Source organism: Ursus maritimus, unplaced genomic scaffold (assembly GCF_017311325.1).
Source record: "Ursus maritimus isolate PB19 unplaced genomic scaffold, ASM1731132v1 scaffold_22, whole genome shotgun sequence".
In the NCBI taxonomy this organism is placed as follows: domain Eukaryota; kingdom Metazoa; phylum Chordata; class Mammalia; order Carnivora; family Ursidae; genus Ursus; species Ursus maritimus.
Window position 1 is genome coordinate 34134170 of NW_024424675.1, and position 15882 is coordinate 34150051.

The 15882-nt window shown below is 53.2% G+C and overlaps 1 protein-coding gene across 1 annotated transcript; it reads right to left on the minus strand.

Annotated features, from left to right (window-relative positions):
• LOC103669850 (thyrotropin-releasing hormone receptor-like) lies at window positions 1-4276 on the minus strand. Its single transcript, XM_040638684.1, has 2 exons — window positions 3545-4276; window positions 1-306 (listed from the first exon to the last, which is right to left on the minus strand). Exons 1-2 carry the CDS (start codon window positions 4274-4276, stop codon window positions 1-3), a joined length of 1038 nt encoding a protein of 345 aa, XP_040494618.1.
• Window positions 4277-15882: the final 11606 nt, after the last annotated feature.

The window sequence follows — 15882 nt, forward strand, 5'->3', positions numbered from 1 at the left end:
CTAAGAGCCCAGTCTGATCTGGGAACAGTCTTTGATGACATCGTAGTACACGGGGGTGGCCTCCTGGGGCGGGAGCTGGGGCCGGGCCCGATGGCACTGAACTAGTCCACGGAAGGCCTCCCGGAAGCGCTGGCACATAAGGGCGTAGATGACGGGGTTGACGGCACTGTTCAGGTAGATGCAAAGGCGGCAGAAGAGAAGAAAGCCAAGGTTGAGGTAGGGCGGGCTCAGGAAGGAATTCACCACCACCAGGCAGCAGTNNNGGGAGGAGGGGGAGGGAGGGAGAAGCCCGAGTTCCCGGCCTCTCTGTGGGCTTGCAAGAGGGGGAAGCCGAAAGAGCATCGGGGCCTTTGCCAAACGGTGCCCTCACGCATTCCCCCCTTCAGCCCATCCCCAGCTAGAACACTGCTGTGCAGCCTTCCAGGCCCTGCTCCAGTCGTTTTCACGGGGGCACCCCACATCGCCCCCCAATTCACCTCCAAAGCCACCATTTTTACTGGCAGCAAATTCACAAATCCACTGCCTTCATCACAGGGGAGCTTGAGGATTGCCGGAGTGAATACGGAAGAGTGCCACGCAGGCCCTAAATGCCCTGGGATTGCTGCTGCGGACACAGCCTCTGCCACTACTGTTCCAAGTGCACGGAGCTCAGAGCCAGGCGCGGCAGGGTTACGATCCTGCTTCTACCGCTAACCAGCCATTTAGCTTGGACGTCCCGCTCTCCCCAGCCCAACCTCTTCTCCCCAACATCCCGGCCCAAGAGCTCGCTCGCTTGTGGTGCTTCCGCTGCACCCCACTCCCCACTGTCCCTCCAGACTCTCCTTCCTGCCTTTGCCCTCGATGGCCAGTCATGCGCCAACCCCTCACCTTCCAGCAACCCCCCCCCACTTCATCCTCTGCCAGTACTTCCTGGACAGTGGAGACTGAGGAAAGTCTAGAGGGGTGCACGCTGGAAGGTGTTTCAAAAGATGCTTCGCTCAACTAACATAATATAATAAAAAAACATTTAAAAAAAAGGCGAACGGTAATCAGAAGGGGGATTGAAGCATGAGAGACTATGGACTCTGAGAAACAAAGTGAGGGCCTCAGAGGGGAGGGGGGTGGGGGAATGGGATAGACTGGTGATGGGTAGTAAGGAGGGCACGTGTTGCATGGTGCACTGGGTGTTATACGCAACTAATGAATCATCGAACTTTACATTGGAAACCAGGGATGTACTGTATGGTGACTAACATAATATAATAAAAAAACATTAAAAAAAAAAAGATGCTTCGCTTTAAAATCCCAGAATGAAAAGGCCACAAGGGGGCATCAGTCAGTGGGAGACAGGGACATTCTTAATATCGTGGAGGAGGACAGCCCCACACCCAGGCCCGCCCAGACCCCTGGGGTCCTCGGTGACTCCTTCAAGAGACCAAACCTTGGGCGGCACAAGTGCACTTACTAGAGCTTAAATGGCTCCAAGAGTCTTGGCATCGCACTGGATACACAGAAATAGCGCTGAGGAATACGGGACAGACAGCTTTCTCATCAAGGAAGAAGCTAGCCTGGAATGTTCCTGCATAAGATCGCTCCTCAGAGTCCAGGAGTTTAGTCGCTCTAAGGGACCTCTCCAAAGAGGCCTGGCCCTGATTGAATCAATGAACTTCAGGGCTGTAATATTCTCCAGGAACCAGAAATCTCAGGAATTCCCGAGTCAGTCTTGACTCCTGATTTTACCAAATTCCAATTTAATTCTATCCCACTTTAGGTTCATCTGGGTGATAAATACTAGAAAGTATGTGGGCTTTGGAGCCAGTTTGCCTGGGTTCAAACCTTGATTCTGGCACTTGCCGGTTCTGTAACCTGGGGCAGCTCCCCTGTGAATCAGTTTCCTCAGCTGTCAAACTGAGATGGTAACCGTACTATGTACGTCATGGAGTTGTTGTGCTAACTTGTGTGAAGCCCTTAGACCAGTGCCTGGCACATAGCAAATCCCCAATAATTATTGACTAGTATTATTAGCAATAGTACTCTCCATCTTGCTCTCCTAGACAGTCTGCTTTCGTTCACTGCCTCTCCCCTGTTGCTGTCGTACGTGGCGTTCTGCAAGGGCTCTCTTGGGCATCCAAGAATGCTCAGTCCTTAGACTGCCCACTGTCAAAAGAGCCACCGATGCTCCAGCAAACAGTAATAATAGGTACCTTAATTGAACCCTTACTATGTGCCAAATTCATAATACCCACTACCATCCACGGGGGTAGATGAGCACTGTAATTATAATGACTTTACAGCAAGGCTCAGAGTTGAAAATCAAGGCTCAGAGAGGTGAAGTGACTTACCCAAGGCCACACAGCAAGACGTTAACAAAGCTGGGGGCTAGAAAGACCCAGGTCTGGAAGACTATTTTCACCCGCAGAAGTTTCACATAAAGCCTAGGCCAGGTGGGAGCTGGAACCCAGCCCTTTTAGGCTGAACAGGAAAGTGGTAAACAGAGAAGTAAATAATTGGTGGGAGGCTAAGAGGGGCATTGGTCTGGAGCCTAAGGTGGTGTTGGGCCTACAGCCAGAGTTAACTTTCCACACCTGCTCAGCTTGGGTCCTACCCCCTTTCCTCTAAAACCCACCTGGAGCTAACATGCCTGCAAGCAGAGGCTGTTTGAGGTGGCTGGAAGAGCCCCCCAAGAGTGCACCCATCCCGGGAGGCAGGGAGATGGCACAGATGGTCCTTGCCTGGCTCAGGAGTGACTCAGCAGGGGCGAGGTGTCCTCCCCCCGCCCCCGCCAGCTGAGGGTGTGGGTGGAAGGCTGAGGATAAGGACCAGTTGGGCTTTAGGAGCTCTCCTCCCACCTGCATTCCTTGAATACCCTTGGGAGGCCACAATGCTGGAGTGTGGGTAGAGGATATAAGGAGTCCGGACACTTGGGTTCTCTCCCCAGTTCCCTCCATGTGTCACCTTCTCACTCCCTTGTCCCCTCTGAGCCTGTTTCTTTATCCATAAAAATAGGTGTGCAACGTCCCAAACAGGGTAATATCAGGAAGGATCAAAGAATCAGGCACACAGTAAGTGCTCCCTAAGTGATGGCTCTCTCCCGACCTCCCACAACCCGCCCCCCTCTTAGGCTGGCTGGCTCCCGGAGTCCATGCAGACAGCTTTAATGTCAGCTGTGGTAAGGACTTGGGAAAGTCACTTCCCCTCTCTGAGTCTCAGTCTCCCCATCATTAGGACAATACCACCATAGGTGTGGCCACTGGTTGTGAAAGTTCCATCATCACCAATCTTAACTGAACATTTAGTTGGTGACATGGCCTCACACGGGCTAAAGGCTTCACATGGTTAATCCCATTTTTCAGGATACTGCAGTGTGGCGGGAGCTGTCATTGCCCCATAGGACAGAAGAGGAAACTGAGGCTCTGAAAGGCAGAAGTGATAGCTCCAGAATCAAGCCTCGTAAGTGGCACGACAGGGATTGACAGTTGGGGAGTTTGACTCTAAAGGGCCCAAGCTTCCATCCGTCCATCTGCTGGCTCAGCACAGCGCTTGCAAGGAAGACCAAGAACCCCACCTGCTTCCGGGAGTTGAGGGCGCCTCTCTTGCCCCTGGAGGAGAAGCGCTGGTGGCCGGCGGGGCGGCCCTGGTGCGCAGAGCCCGAGCGCCCTCGGTCGCCAGGAGGCAGCGGCCCCACAAAGAGGACGCGCGCTATGAGCACGTAGAACGCGGTGGCGAGGCCTAGGGGCAGCGCATAGAAGAGCGCGAAGTCCAGAAAGTAGATGGGCAGGTAGAGAGAGCGCGACACGCGGTAGCCGCACTGCACCTGCACGCCGTCGGCGTACGCGGTCTCGCGTGTGTCCGCCAGGAAGAGCCAGAGCACGCAGTAGGCGCTGGTGCCCAGCCACACGGATGCCGCGATGCGCTTGGCCCGCGCCACGGTGCACAGAGTTTGGGCGCGCAGCGGGTGGCAGATAGCGAGGTAGCGCTCCACCGTGAACGCGGTGATGGAGCCTGTGGACGCGTTGATGCCCACGTACTGCAGGTAGGTGATGCCCAGGCAGCCTGCGTGGCCGAAGACCCAAACCCGGGCGGACGCCGCCTCCGCTACGGTGGGCACTCCTGCCGCCAGGAGCACCAGCAGGTCCGCGGCGGCCAGGCTCACCAAGTAACAGTTGGTGGGTGTGACCATGTGGCGGCCCCGGAGCACCACCAGGACCACCATGGCGTTGCCTGCCACACCCACAGCGCACACGAGGGGCACCAGGGTCAAGGTCACCGCTTGTACAGCCAGCGGAGGCCGGGGCATGGTGCCCAGGCCCGACGCGTTCGCGCGCTCGGGGTGCTCGGTGTGGTTCTCCATGCCCTCGGGTCCGCACGGCACCCCGAAGACAGTGGCGAGTTGGGGGAATTACCCCCGCTGTAAAGGTGCCTTCCGGGGATCTGGAGACGCTCTCCGTGCGGGAAGTTGGGGGTCCAGCAGCTGCCTCCTGCTGAACAGGTTTCTCCAGCTCCGTGCCGAGTCTCACTGTCGCCGCGCAGGACGCTGGGGACTCGGAGGAACCAGGAGCAGGAACCGGGAGATAGGTGCGTGCTGCTGTTTCCAAGACGCCTTTTAAGTCTAAGTTGGCGCGTCTTTCCCGGGGTGAGGATTACTGCAGGGGCGCGATGCAGACTGCAGCGTGGCGCTCCAGGAGTGCACGGGACGCCCAGATGCCGCCGGCTGCAGACCGACTGCTGAAGCCCTCTCAGGTCTTACCTCCGCTCTCCAGGTTTGCGGGGCTCAGGACTCTGATCTGGGGTGTCTGGTCCAGGAGGCAAGGTGCGTGGTGTGGGGTTTCCGCCTCTCTGGCCTTTCTCTTTGCTCTGCTTCCCGCGACCACCCCGGGAGGGCTCCTCTGCCGGAGTTAGCGTGTTTTCTCCACTGATACCGCTCGGCTGATTCGGGTTGACCCGGTCCAGCACCCGTTCTTTCCCACCGGCTCCCGCATCGCACCCTGGGCATTTGGGGTCAGGTGAGGAGGATGCAGGGTGCGGTGGGGAAGGGATGCTAAAGGAGCAGTGGTATGGGGCGCCCCGCTGGCATGCCTCTTATTCCCGTCTACAGGGGCGGCTCCGCGGGGCAATGGGGGAGGAGTCGGCCACCAGCGGGCTTCTGTACTCGATCCAGAAATCCTTTCTTGTTTTCCCTGGCAGAAACCTCAGCCCTGCTATTGACAAATGGCGAGCGGAGGGCCAGAGCTGCGGGGAAAGGGAAGGTATTTGCCCATCTAGACTTGGGTTGGTCCTGTCTCCTAAACTTGCATCTCTTTGTTACTTTTCACTTTCTCCTGCTAACCTTTCCCAGTCTTCTTTTCCTTCTCCTGCAGAAGATCTGGAAATTGGAAATCCTTGGCGGGTGTGCTCCGCCCCCAGAAGGACCTCTCCCATGCTAAGACTGCCGTTCACAAGGCACAAACCAGTGAGGAATCTTTATAGCTCCATGTCCGCCACAGAGAAGGCCCATCGTGGTAGTTGAATGAAGGAAAGAACTTGTTTCTTCACTAGAAGGTGGGACCCACTGATCTTCATAAAAAACATAAAGGCTGCTTTCTAGGGAGCCCAGCTCTGTACCTGCACAGAGCAGATGCTGTGGACTTGTTTGCTGCTTCTGATCCATCAATTATGCTCTATAAAAATTATTTTTCATCTGGGAGATGGGGTAATAATGATAGAACTCATCTCGCAGTGTCTTGGAAGGCTTACTTGAGGGACAAAGGAAAAATCCGTGCAAAGGGCTTAGCTGTGCTTGACCGTGGCAAGGGCTGAATGTATTAGTGATGACAGTTATGTTAACATATATCCCTCCCCACCCCCGTCCTTATGGATGACCCCAAACTCTCAGTCTACAGATCTGATAAATGGACAAGTAATGAATGATGGGGAACTTGGCAGGGCAGGAACTTGGGGGCACCAGTCAGGGTCCAGGACATTCCCGATTGTCAGTTTTTACAAGGAACGATGGCAGTGTTTATGAAGCATCTACTACTGGTGATGCTCTGTGTCCTTTACATATTAATTCAGTCTACACTCGCGACATCCTATGGGGAAGTCATTCCTAGATTCCCTGCTTTACGGACAAAGAAACTGAGGCCTAGAGCAGTTAAATGACTTGTTCAAGGATACATAGGTTAGTAAGGTGGGGGGCTACCAGCATTTTAGCCCAGTAGTGTAGCCAAGGAGTCCCCATTCTTACACCCCCCCACACACACCTACTACCTCTCTGCCCTATACTCTTCTCTGGGATCTTCAGTAAGAACAATAGCAAAGCCTCCTACTCAGAGCCAAACACCATGCTATATTCATTATCTTTATTTCCCCCAGCCCTGGCTAGGCAGGTACTATTAGTCCCATTTTACAGATGTGGAAATCGAGGTCCAGAGGGGCATGATTTCCATTGTCATGCAGACAGTCAGGGGCCAAGCAGGAAGCAGAACCCCAAAACTCTCCTTGTCCCCACCCCAACCCCAGCCATCCTGTACTCAGCTCTTTCCAAGGTACCAAATGCCAGTTAAGCCCAGGATTCCTCCTCCCCAGTCTATCCTCCTCCTCCCTGAGTGTGGTCCAGAGCAATCCTTTTAGCCATATTAAAGGCAAGTGGCTCCTTGAGCTTCTCTGCCTCTAAGCCTGCCAGCTCAGCTCTCTCTCCTGCCTAATTGAGCTGTTCACTTGCCAGCAGCAAAGGGCAGTACTTGGCAATGAACGTAGTACATTTCAAGTGGCATTCTTGATTTTCCCATGCCTTACCACATTTCTAGTCTTCCTCATCTTAGTAAAGTCATCGTAGCAATGCCGCTGGCTGCTAAAACTGCCACCGGTTGTTAAAACCAACTATTCAGAAATTATGTCTTTCTCCCTCACTGTTGACATCCAATACTTAAGGAAGTCCCTCAATTCCGCCTTCAAAATGTACCTCGAATCAGTGCACCTTTCACCACTCTGCCCTGGACCAGCGCTTTCCTCCATCATGAGCCTCGTGATAGGAGGTTCATGGGAAATTGTTGCTTCCTAGGTTCTCTGCTACATTCTTGCCCCTCACTCTGTGGCCCGTTCTCCATACAGTATCAAGTGATCTCTTAAAAATGTCAGCCACTCTCCGGCTGACACCCTTCGGTGGCTTTGTTTTGTACTTAAAATGAATCCAAACTCTTTCCACAAGCCCTAGAACGCTCTGCGTGATGCGGCCCCTGCCCGCCTCCCCCTCTCAGTCATGATGCCTCAACCAGCGCCTCCAGCCCTCTATCTGGCTAACACGGTGTGTTGGTTGGATAGTGTCCCCCCAAAGTTTTCACATTGACCCAGAACCCCAGAAAGTAACCTTCTTTGGAAATAGGGTCTTTGCAGGTGTCACTAGTGAAAATGAGGTCATCCTGGATTATAATGGTCCTAAAGCCAGTGTCTGAGGTCTTCATAAGAGAAAGAGAGGGAGATGCAGACGCAGAGGAGACATCCAACGTGGAGGAAGCCACGCGAAGACAGAGGCTGAGATTAGAGCGTGCGGCTACGAGCTGAGGGCAAAGCTGGGGAGAGGCAAGGGGAGGTTCTTTCCTTGAGCCTTCAGAAGAGCACGGCCTTGCTGCTACCCAGGCTGCAGACTCCCAGCCTCCAGAAACTGTGAGAGAATAAACTGTTGTTTTAAGCCCCCTGGTTTGTGACGCTTTGTGACAGCGGCCCCGGGAAGCTAATGCACGCGGGGAGCACCTTCCTGCCTTGGAGCCTTTGTACTTCGGACTTCGTACACGATTTCCTTCAGCTCGGTGCCCGGCCCAGAGGCCCCCAGTCATGGGCATGTGATTCCTAGGCCGGGAGTGAGGGTGATGCTGGCTGGTGGGGGTAGGAGAGGCTCCACTCACTCAGTCGCTCAACAAACACTCCCAGAGCACCTGCTGCATGCTGGATGCCGGGCATACGGCAGTGAGCAAGAGCCACAGACTTGTTCACTCACACGTTCGTTTGTTTACGCCTCATGCATTCGTTCCTTCAACACATATTGCTGTGGGCCTAGCCACGCGGTGAAGGTTCTTAATAACGGTCCTGATTGTTTGTCATTGCTTCCATGGGAGGGGATCTGTGTTCCTGTCCCTTGGATCTAGGTGGACTTGTGACTTCTTCAACAAATAGGGCATGACAGAAGCAATGCTATGTGACTTTGACACTAGGCCCTAAAAGGCCACCAGTTTCCACCTGATTCTCCTGAAACACTCATTCTTGGATGCTTGCCTTGGGGATGCTCCTTCTCTGTACCCAGATGCTACAAGCCGTTCGAGCCACAAAAGCAGCCACGTTTAGGTACTTTGGTCAACAGTCCAGACATGATATCCCAGCTCAGACATCAGACACATCAGGGAAGCAGCCCCGGATTCCAGCCCCCAGCCATTCGAGTCACTTCCAGCTGAGGACCAAGGCATCACGGAGCAAAGACATCCATCCCCACTGTCCCAGTCCACTTCCTAACACAATCCATGAGCCTTATAACGTGGGTGGCTGTTTTTTGTCACTGAGTTCAGGGTGGTTGTTACATGGCAATAGATGACGGCGGGACCCATGCGAGTCAGACCATCAGCAGTGGTCAGGAAGCACAGACTATCAAAGCGGGAAGCGAAACCCAGTCAACAAAGTTAACACCCGTTCGCTGATGTTGGGTTAGGGACTGATCCGGGTCGTTGGGATGAATAGCCAGCTCTGTGAATTAGGCAGAGTGGGCATGACGGCTCCCATTTTACAGATGAATAAACTGAGGTGGAGTGACCAAGAGAGATGAAGTGATCTACTTGGTGTCCCATGGACAAGGGATAAAGTAGGCGTCGGCACCACATCCGTGCAGTTAAACTCTCCGCCGGACCCTGTCCTTTGGAAGGCACAGGCAGCAAACGCATAGATCATCAGACTTGCCGTCAGAGTTTTGGAGGTGTTCCAGCACTGGGTGTGGGAGAGCCCTGTGTGGTCTGCGGTGAGGGCGGGGTGCAGGATTCAGGGAATGCCTCCCCAAGAAAGTGCCACGTCAGCAGGGCTGCTGGGCTGGTCGTCCTGTTGGCTCGTCATTGATTCCGTCCCAAAAAATGAACTTAAGCTACCAGTTTTCTTTTTTGCACACTACCCACCAAAAGTACATTTCAGATAGCACCCTAGGACACACACACACACACGGCTGAAACAAGGTCTACAAAATTATGCTTATGCTTACTATGAGCAACATATGGTGTTTTTTTCTATTCTATTACTTTTTTTTTTTTAAAGATTTTTATTTATTTATTTATTTACTCGACAGAGATAGAGATAGCCAGCGAGAGAAGTAACACAAGCAGGGGGAGTGGGACAGGAAGAAGCAGGCTCATAGTGGAGAAGCCTGATGTGGGGATCGATCCCACAATGCTGGGATCACGCCCTGAGCCGAAGGCAGACGCTTAACCGCTGTGCCACCCAGGCGCCCCCCTTTTTTAAATACTGGTTACAATGTGCTAATTTGTTTCCTGATCCACAGTGGTGACCCACCATTTGAAAAACATCTCGCCCAGCCTTCGTAATCCCAAGCCCTTTACCCGTGATGAGGTTGGAATAAGCAAGTGAATAGTTCCAGTGAGTGAGTCATGAATGGCTGTTGGGGGCGGGGGGCGGGGGGTGGCTTCTGGGAAGGTTATATGCTATATAACCAGTCCTAGAAGGAGGGAGAGGGAGAGAGGGAAAGAGACAGAGAGAGCCTACACACGCATGACCCCGAGGCAGTGCCTCCTGAAATTTTGTGCTCATCTGCCTCCCGACCTTGGGTGGAGGAGATGGGGAGCACCCAGCCATGCCGCTCTTGGGGAAGGGCTCGCAGGTGGTCTGCTCTCAACACTGCAGAGGAAGCTCCAGAGGAAACAGGTGGGGTGACTTTGGCCCTAGCTGCCTGGACCCTGGTGCTGGATGCCCACTCCTGTGGCTGCTCCCACCCCCAGGAGTCATCGCAGGTATGCACAGGAGCCCTCTGCAGCCAGATGGTGGCCATGCTGTCACCAGGAGGAAACCCTTTCCCTCTCCTGCTCATCACAGCGGGAGGAAGCCCCCCCCCCCAGGACCCGGCATGGGTCTGTGGGCTTGCAGCTTCACAGACGGCTTCTAACCCCCAGCTTCCTTTAGATGGAGAGTGAAGAAACAGAGTCCCTGAGAGGTGATGGGGTGCGCCAAGCCCCCCAGTCCTCAGTGAGAGAGCTGAGATTTGCAAGCTCTGGCTGACTCAAAAGAACACGGCCATGCTATAGAGATTGTTGCCATTTCTCCTTCCCCTTCCTGGAGTAGCATCCGGAGAATGCAAGCGAGAGACAGCCTCCTCCACCAGGTCCTTCCCCACGGCAATCAGAACGGCTCCTGCTCTTTGAAAGCCGAGAGCTTCACCTGGCTCCTCGTGCTCCATGGCAGCAGACTGTGTTTCCCAAGGGTGCTCCAGGGAGGTGGCCCCCGTGCTCTTTTGCAACATGACCTTGCCACTCCTGGTCAAGATGTGGGGTCCATTTCTCCACTCCCTTGAGTCTGGGTGGGCTGTGTGAGTCTTTTGGCAGAAGTGATGCTGATCAGTTCCCCGGGTAACCCCTAACTGGCCTGGCAACTCCTGCTTCCCGCCTCTCCGAGCCCCAAGTTGCTGGTAAGACATTCAGGCCATGCTGTCCAGGCCACGTAAGGAGGACTGTGGCCCCAGACACTGAGTGGAGAGGCCATCGTGGATGGCCAGTCCAGTCGAGCCTTCAAAGGACCCCAGCCGCTGTCCCCCTCCAGCAGTACTAATAGAAGAGACTGCACTGGAGAACCCCACCCCCAAGCCCAGTCAACCCACAGAACGGTGCGAGATAGTAATAAATCTTTGTTTCAGGTCCCTACGTTTGGGGGTGGTTTGCTCCACAGCAGTAGATAACCCAGAACCCCCACCCTACAACAAGGTGAGTGTAATAGAAGAGATTAGAACTCAGGGACTCTGTCTCCCAATTGAGAGATATTTTGATTTTTTTTCCTTCCCCTTCATAACGGAGCCAGCAAGCGCTGGAGTGGGGATAGGAACTCAGCACTTGAACTCTTTTCCAGGGTCACATTGGCATTTCCAGGTGGGCAGCAAGAGGGAGCAGCAGGGGACGTGTCCTTCTCCATACCTGGAACCGTTCTCTGTTGGTGCTCAACCCAGACGCCAGCAGAGGGTGTCTGATACTGCCAAGTTTCCAAGGCCTTTGGCAATCCCAAGACCCCAGGGCTCTCCACTGCCTGGGTCAAGGGAAATTAGCACTCCCTCTTCCTCATCTCTCTTCTTTGAAGACCTGGAATCTTCCTTGGGTAGGAGAAAGGTCAACATTAATATTTATGACTCTGGGAAAATCCCATAATCCTCTCTGAACCTCAGGTTTCTCATCTGTAAAATGGGCATAATAATGATTCTTTTGCCTCTAGACCAAAGAGTAAAAGGATCCTGAGACTAAGTGTGGGATTGTCAGCAGGGCTGGGATTAGTCTTCACTTTTTTCTGTCCTTTTAGACCTGGCACCCAACAGGTAATCTGGTGATGGGTTCCAGAAAACAGCTGGGACCCCAGAGAAACTAACAACCTCTCCCTCCTCTTTTCTGTCCTCCAAAAATGTCAAATTTGTCCCTACCTCGGTGCCTTTGCACTCGCAATTTCTCTGGCCTGGAATGTTCTTTCCCTTTCTCTTTGCACACCTACCTCCTCCTCATCCTTCAGGTCTCAATTCAAATGACATCTCCTCAGAGAGGTCTCCCCTGGCCACCCCATCTCTACAGGAAATGATCTTGTTTATTTATTAACTTGTTTCTAGAATGTAAGCTCCATGAGGAGCTCCTGTGTCTCTCCCGCTGTACCATCAGAGCCCCGCACAGGGCTTGTTGTGTGGTACGTGCTCAATAAATATTGGTCGAGTACACGAATGAAATGTCGGTGAGAACTGAGGACGTGTAAAAATGGAGCTAGATGCTTCTTCCAGGCGTCTCTCACACGGAGTGAGGAAAGTTCTGTTATTCCCCTTGAACGGAAAAGAAAAATGAGGGGCAGGGAGACTTAGTGATCTGTTTGATGTCACACGGCCACTAAGGGGTGGCGTCAGAATGGAAACGTCCATCTTTCTGACGCCCAGGTGTCTGTTCTTTCTAGTCTGTCTGGTGGAGAAGATGCTGCCCCCCGCTTGCATCCCCTCGGCGCCGGGAGTTCCCGTACAGGTTGCCGGTGTCCCTCTGTGAGCACCTGTGACTGCACCTGAAACCATCACCCCGCAGCCCAAGCAGGAGGCAGGCTGGAGGCGCCAAGGCAAGGAGCAGCCCTCGGCCAGTGACAGCTGACAGTGGAGGAGAAATACCCAGACTTCCTTGGGGTGGCGGTGGGGGGGACTCGGAGGCGTGTTCTTCGCCATCTTCCAGAAGTTCCGCGGCAGCGGTATCTGCTTACCTGCACCTGACTCGGCTTCGTCCCCTTTCTTCTCTAGCTTCCCCACGTCCCTGCTGGGGCTTCCGGGGATCGCCTCCCAAATACATCACGACACCAAAACCCCCACCTCAGCCTGGGCTTCATCCCAGCAGCATCGCTGCCTAGCACATTACCACACATGAAGTGGCTTAAAACAGCACACATTTCTTTCTTTCTTTCTTTCTTTCTTTCTTTCTTTCTTTCTTTCTTTCTTTCTTTCTTTCTTTTTTATTCGACAGAGATAGAGACAGCCAGCTAGAGAGGGAACACAAGCAGGGGGAGTGCGAGAGGAAGCAGGCTCCCAGCAGAGCAGAGAGCCCGATGTGGGGCTCGATCCCAGGACTCCGGGATCACGCCCTGAGCCAAAGGCAGACCCTTCATGACTGAGCCACCCAGGCGCCCCAAAACAACACACATTTCTTATCTCCCAGTTTTTGTGGGTCAGGAGTCTGGATGTGGAGCCTCTGGGCCCTCTGCTCCAGAGTTTCTGACGGGCTACAATCAAGGTATGGGCCGTGGCTGGAGCCTCACCAGAGGATCCAAGGATCTTCTCACTTAGAAGGCTGCTGTCGGAAGTGGGGCCTGTTGGACCGATGGCCTCAGTTTCCAGCTGGCTGTCGCCAGAGGTCACCCTCAGATCCTTCCACGTGGGCCTCTCCAACATGGCAGCTTGCCTCATCAAAGCATGCAAGCCGAGAAGGCAAGAGAGTGAGCCCGCTAGCAAGATGGGAGCTGCCGTCTCAGGGGGCCTGATCACAGAAATGACACCCCACCACTTTGACCGTATTCGGTTAGCTGGAAACACGTTCAAGGGGGGGAATCACACAAGGGTGTGAATGCCATGATTCATTGGGAGTCATTGGGGGCCATCTTGGATGTCTGTGTGTCCTACCAGCTAGCATGCACCTGAAAGCTACCACCTCATAAATAAGTTAATAAGTAAGTTCCCACGGAATTCGGGAAGTTCTGCATCTAGTCAAGGAAGCTCTCTGATGTACACCGGGAGGCACGGCCAAGGACAACACGGCAGCGCTGTTCACGATAACAAAACTTGGAGACCACCTCAGCATCTGCCAAGGGGGAGTGCTAAACACCTCGTGACGTATCAGGGCCATCCAAGCATTAGAAAGAATGAGGTCGGGCCGAGACATGTTGCTGAATGAAGAGACAGACTGCAGAACGACACATGCCACATTGTGCCACCCAGAACAACACACAACCTTACACAATTCCATGTTCTAGTTACATATACTTACATGTGTAGACAAATATCCGAATGGTACCCACCCAACTGATGATAGTGGTTGTGTCTGCAGGGTAGGAGACAGATATGTGTGTGGTGGTCAAAGGAGACATTACTCTTACTTGTTAAGATCATAGGCTCTGGGGGCGCCTGGGTGGCTCAGTCGTTAAGCGTCTGCCTTCGGCCCGGGGCGTGATCCTGGGGTCCTGGGATCAAGCCCCGCATCGGGCTCCCCACTCTGCTGGGAGCCTGCTTCTTCCTCTCCCACTCCCCCTGCTTGTGTTCCTTCTCTTGCTAGCTGTGTCTCTCTCTGTGTCAAATAAATAAATAAAATCTCTAAAAAAAAAAAAGAAAAAGAAAAAAAGAGAGATCATAGGCTCTGGAAGCCAGACCACCTGGATTTCAGTTCTGGCTCTGCAGCTTATTAGCTGTGTGACTTCTGGCAAAACACTTAACCTCTCTGAACCTCCATTTCTTCACACCTAAAGGGAGAAGAATACCATCTATCTCGTATACTTTTGTGAGGTTTATTTTTCTTTAAAGATTTCTTTATTTACTTATTTAGAGAGGGAGAGAGGGCAAGCGGGGGGAGGGGCAGAGAGAGAGAGAGAGAGAAAATCTCATGCAGACTCCCCGTGGAGCACAGAGCATGGAGCCCGATGCGGGACTTGATCCCACCACCCTGAGATCATGACCTAAGCCAAAACCAAGAGTCGGATGCTTAACCAACTGCCGCACCCAGGTACCCCCTTTTGTGAGGTTTAAATAAGGTGATGCTTTCACAGAGCTTTGGCCATATCTAATGGCTTGCTAGAGCCAGCCCACACCAGCTCCCGAGAGCCAATTGTGGGCATCTCTGCCCCACTCCCAGCACACTCCCCGCACATCAGCACCCAACAAACACTAGCTATTATTATCTTCTCTGCTCTAATTTTCTTAAGGACAACCATTCACGTGTTACTTGTGCAAAGGCGTGGGTGAGTCATTGCCTAAACAAGCCACAAGGCAGCTCTGTGGGAAAGGGAGCTGGGGGTGGGACTGGGTGTCGGGTGAGGCCAGTGATGGCTCTCGGGGATGCGTGCAAACACCTCTGGGGAGCGGGCAGAGAGGTGGCAGGACTGTGGTTCACCTCCCCGCAGCTGGTGATTCACAGGCACTGGCTGCTTAAGTTGAAACACTTGCCTGGGAATATATCTCTTCCTGCTTTGTGGTTTTCCCTTTGGCCACAAATCTGGCCCAAAGCAGGCTGCTTCCAGTACCCAACCATTCCCTTCTGCAAGCCCCAAATCTTCAGGGAGGAGCCAAGAACAGAGAGCGTGCGGTCCTACCTCCAGAGACCCGGTCATCGATTGGATTTTTACTGAGTGTTTACTTTGTACCAGGCACTGCTTCAGGTACTGGAAATAGTGTGGAGGACCAGACACAGAGTATGGAGTTTACGTTCTTGTCTGCATGAAGCACACAGCAAGTAACACACAAAGAGGCAGCTTAATCTATAAATGTATACGTAAGCTACTAAAGGATACGGGTAAGAGCACTTACGGAGGCGAGATAGCAACTTGATATGAGAGATCAGGGGTCAGCAAACATTTTAGTTAAAGAGCCAGACAGGAAATATTTCAGATTTTTGTGGGCCATGCAGTCCCTGCCTCAACTACTCAAATCTGCCGTCAGAGCAGACACGGCCAGAGACAATACTTAGACTAATGGGTGTGGCAATGTTCCAATAAAATTCTGCTCACAAAACCAAGCAGCAGGCTAGATTTGGCTCACAGATTATAACTTGTCCGCTCCTGCGATGGAGTGAAACTGGCTGGGATGGGACAATACAAGGTAGAGTGGTCAGGGAAGGCTTCTCTGAGGAGGTGACATTTGGGCTAATTCCAGAAGGATGCAACGAAGCTTTCCATGCCAAGACTTGAAGGAAGTGTGTTCCAGGATGTGGGGACAGCAAGAGCATTGCCCCGAGGTGCAAACCAGCCTGGTGTGTCTGGGGAGTTTAAGCCCATGCATCGTGCCCTAAGCCCGGGCATAGCAAGGCAGGGAGAGGTTGGCTTGAGCGGGGCTTTGAGACCCAGGGCACATCATCAGTCAGGGTCCTGGCAGGAAAGCGATGGTAGTCCTAAAGGGGAAATGGAAGAGTTTAATGAAGGTACCGAGGTGGGGACTTGGTAAAGGGAAGGATGGTAAAGCTCTCAGAG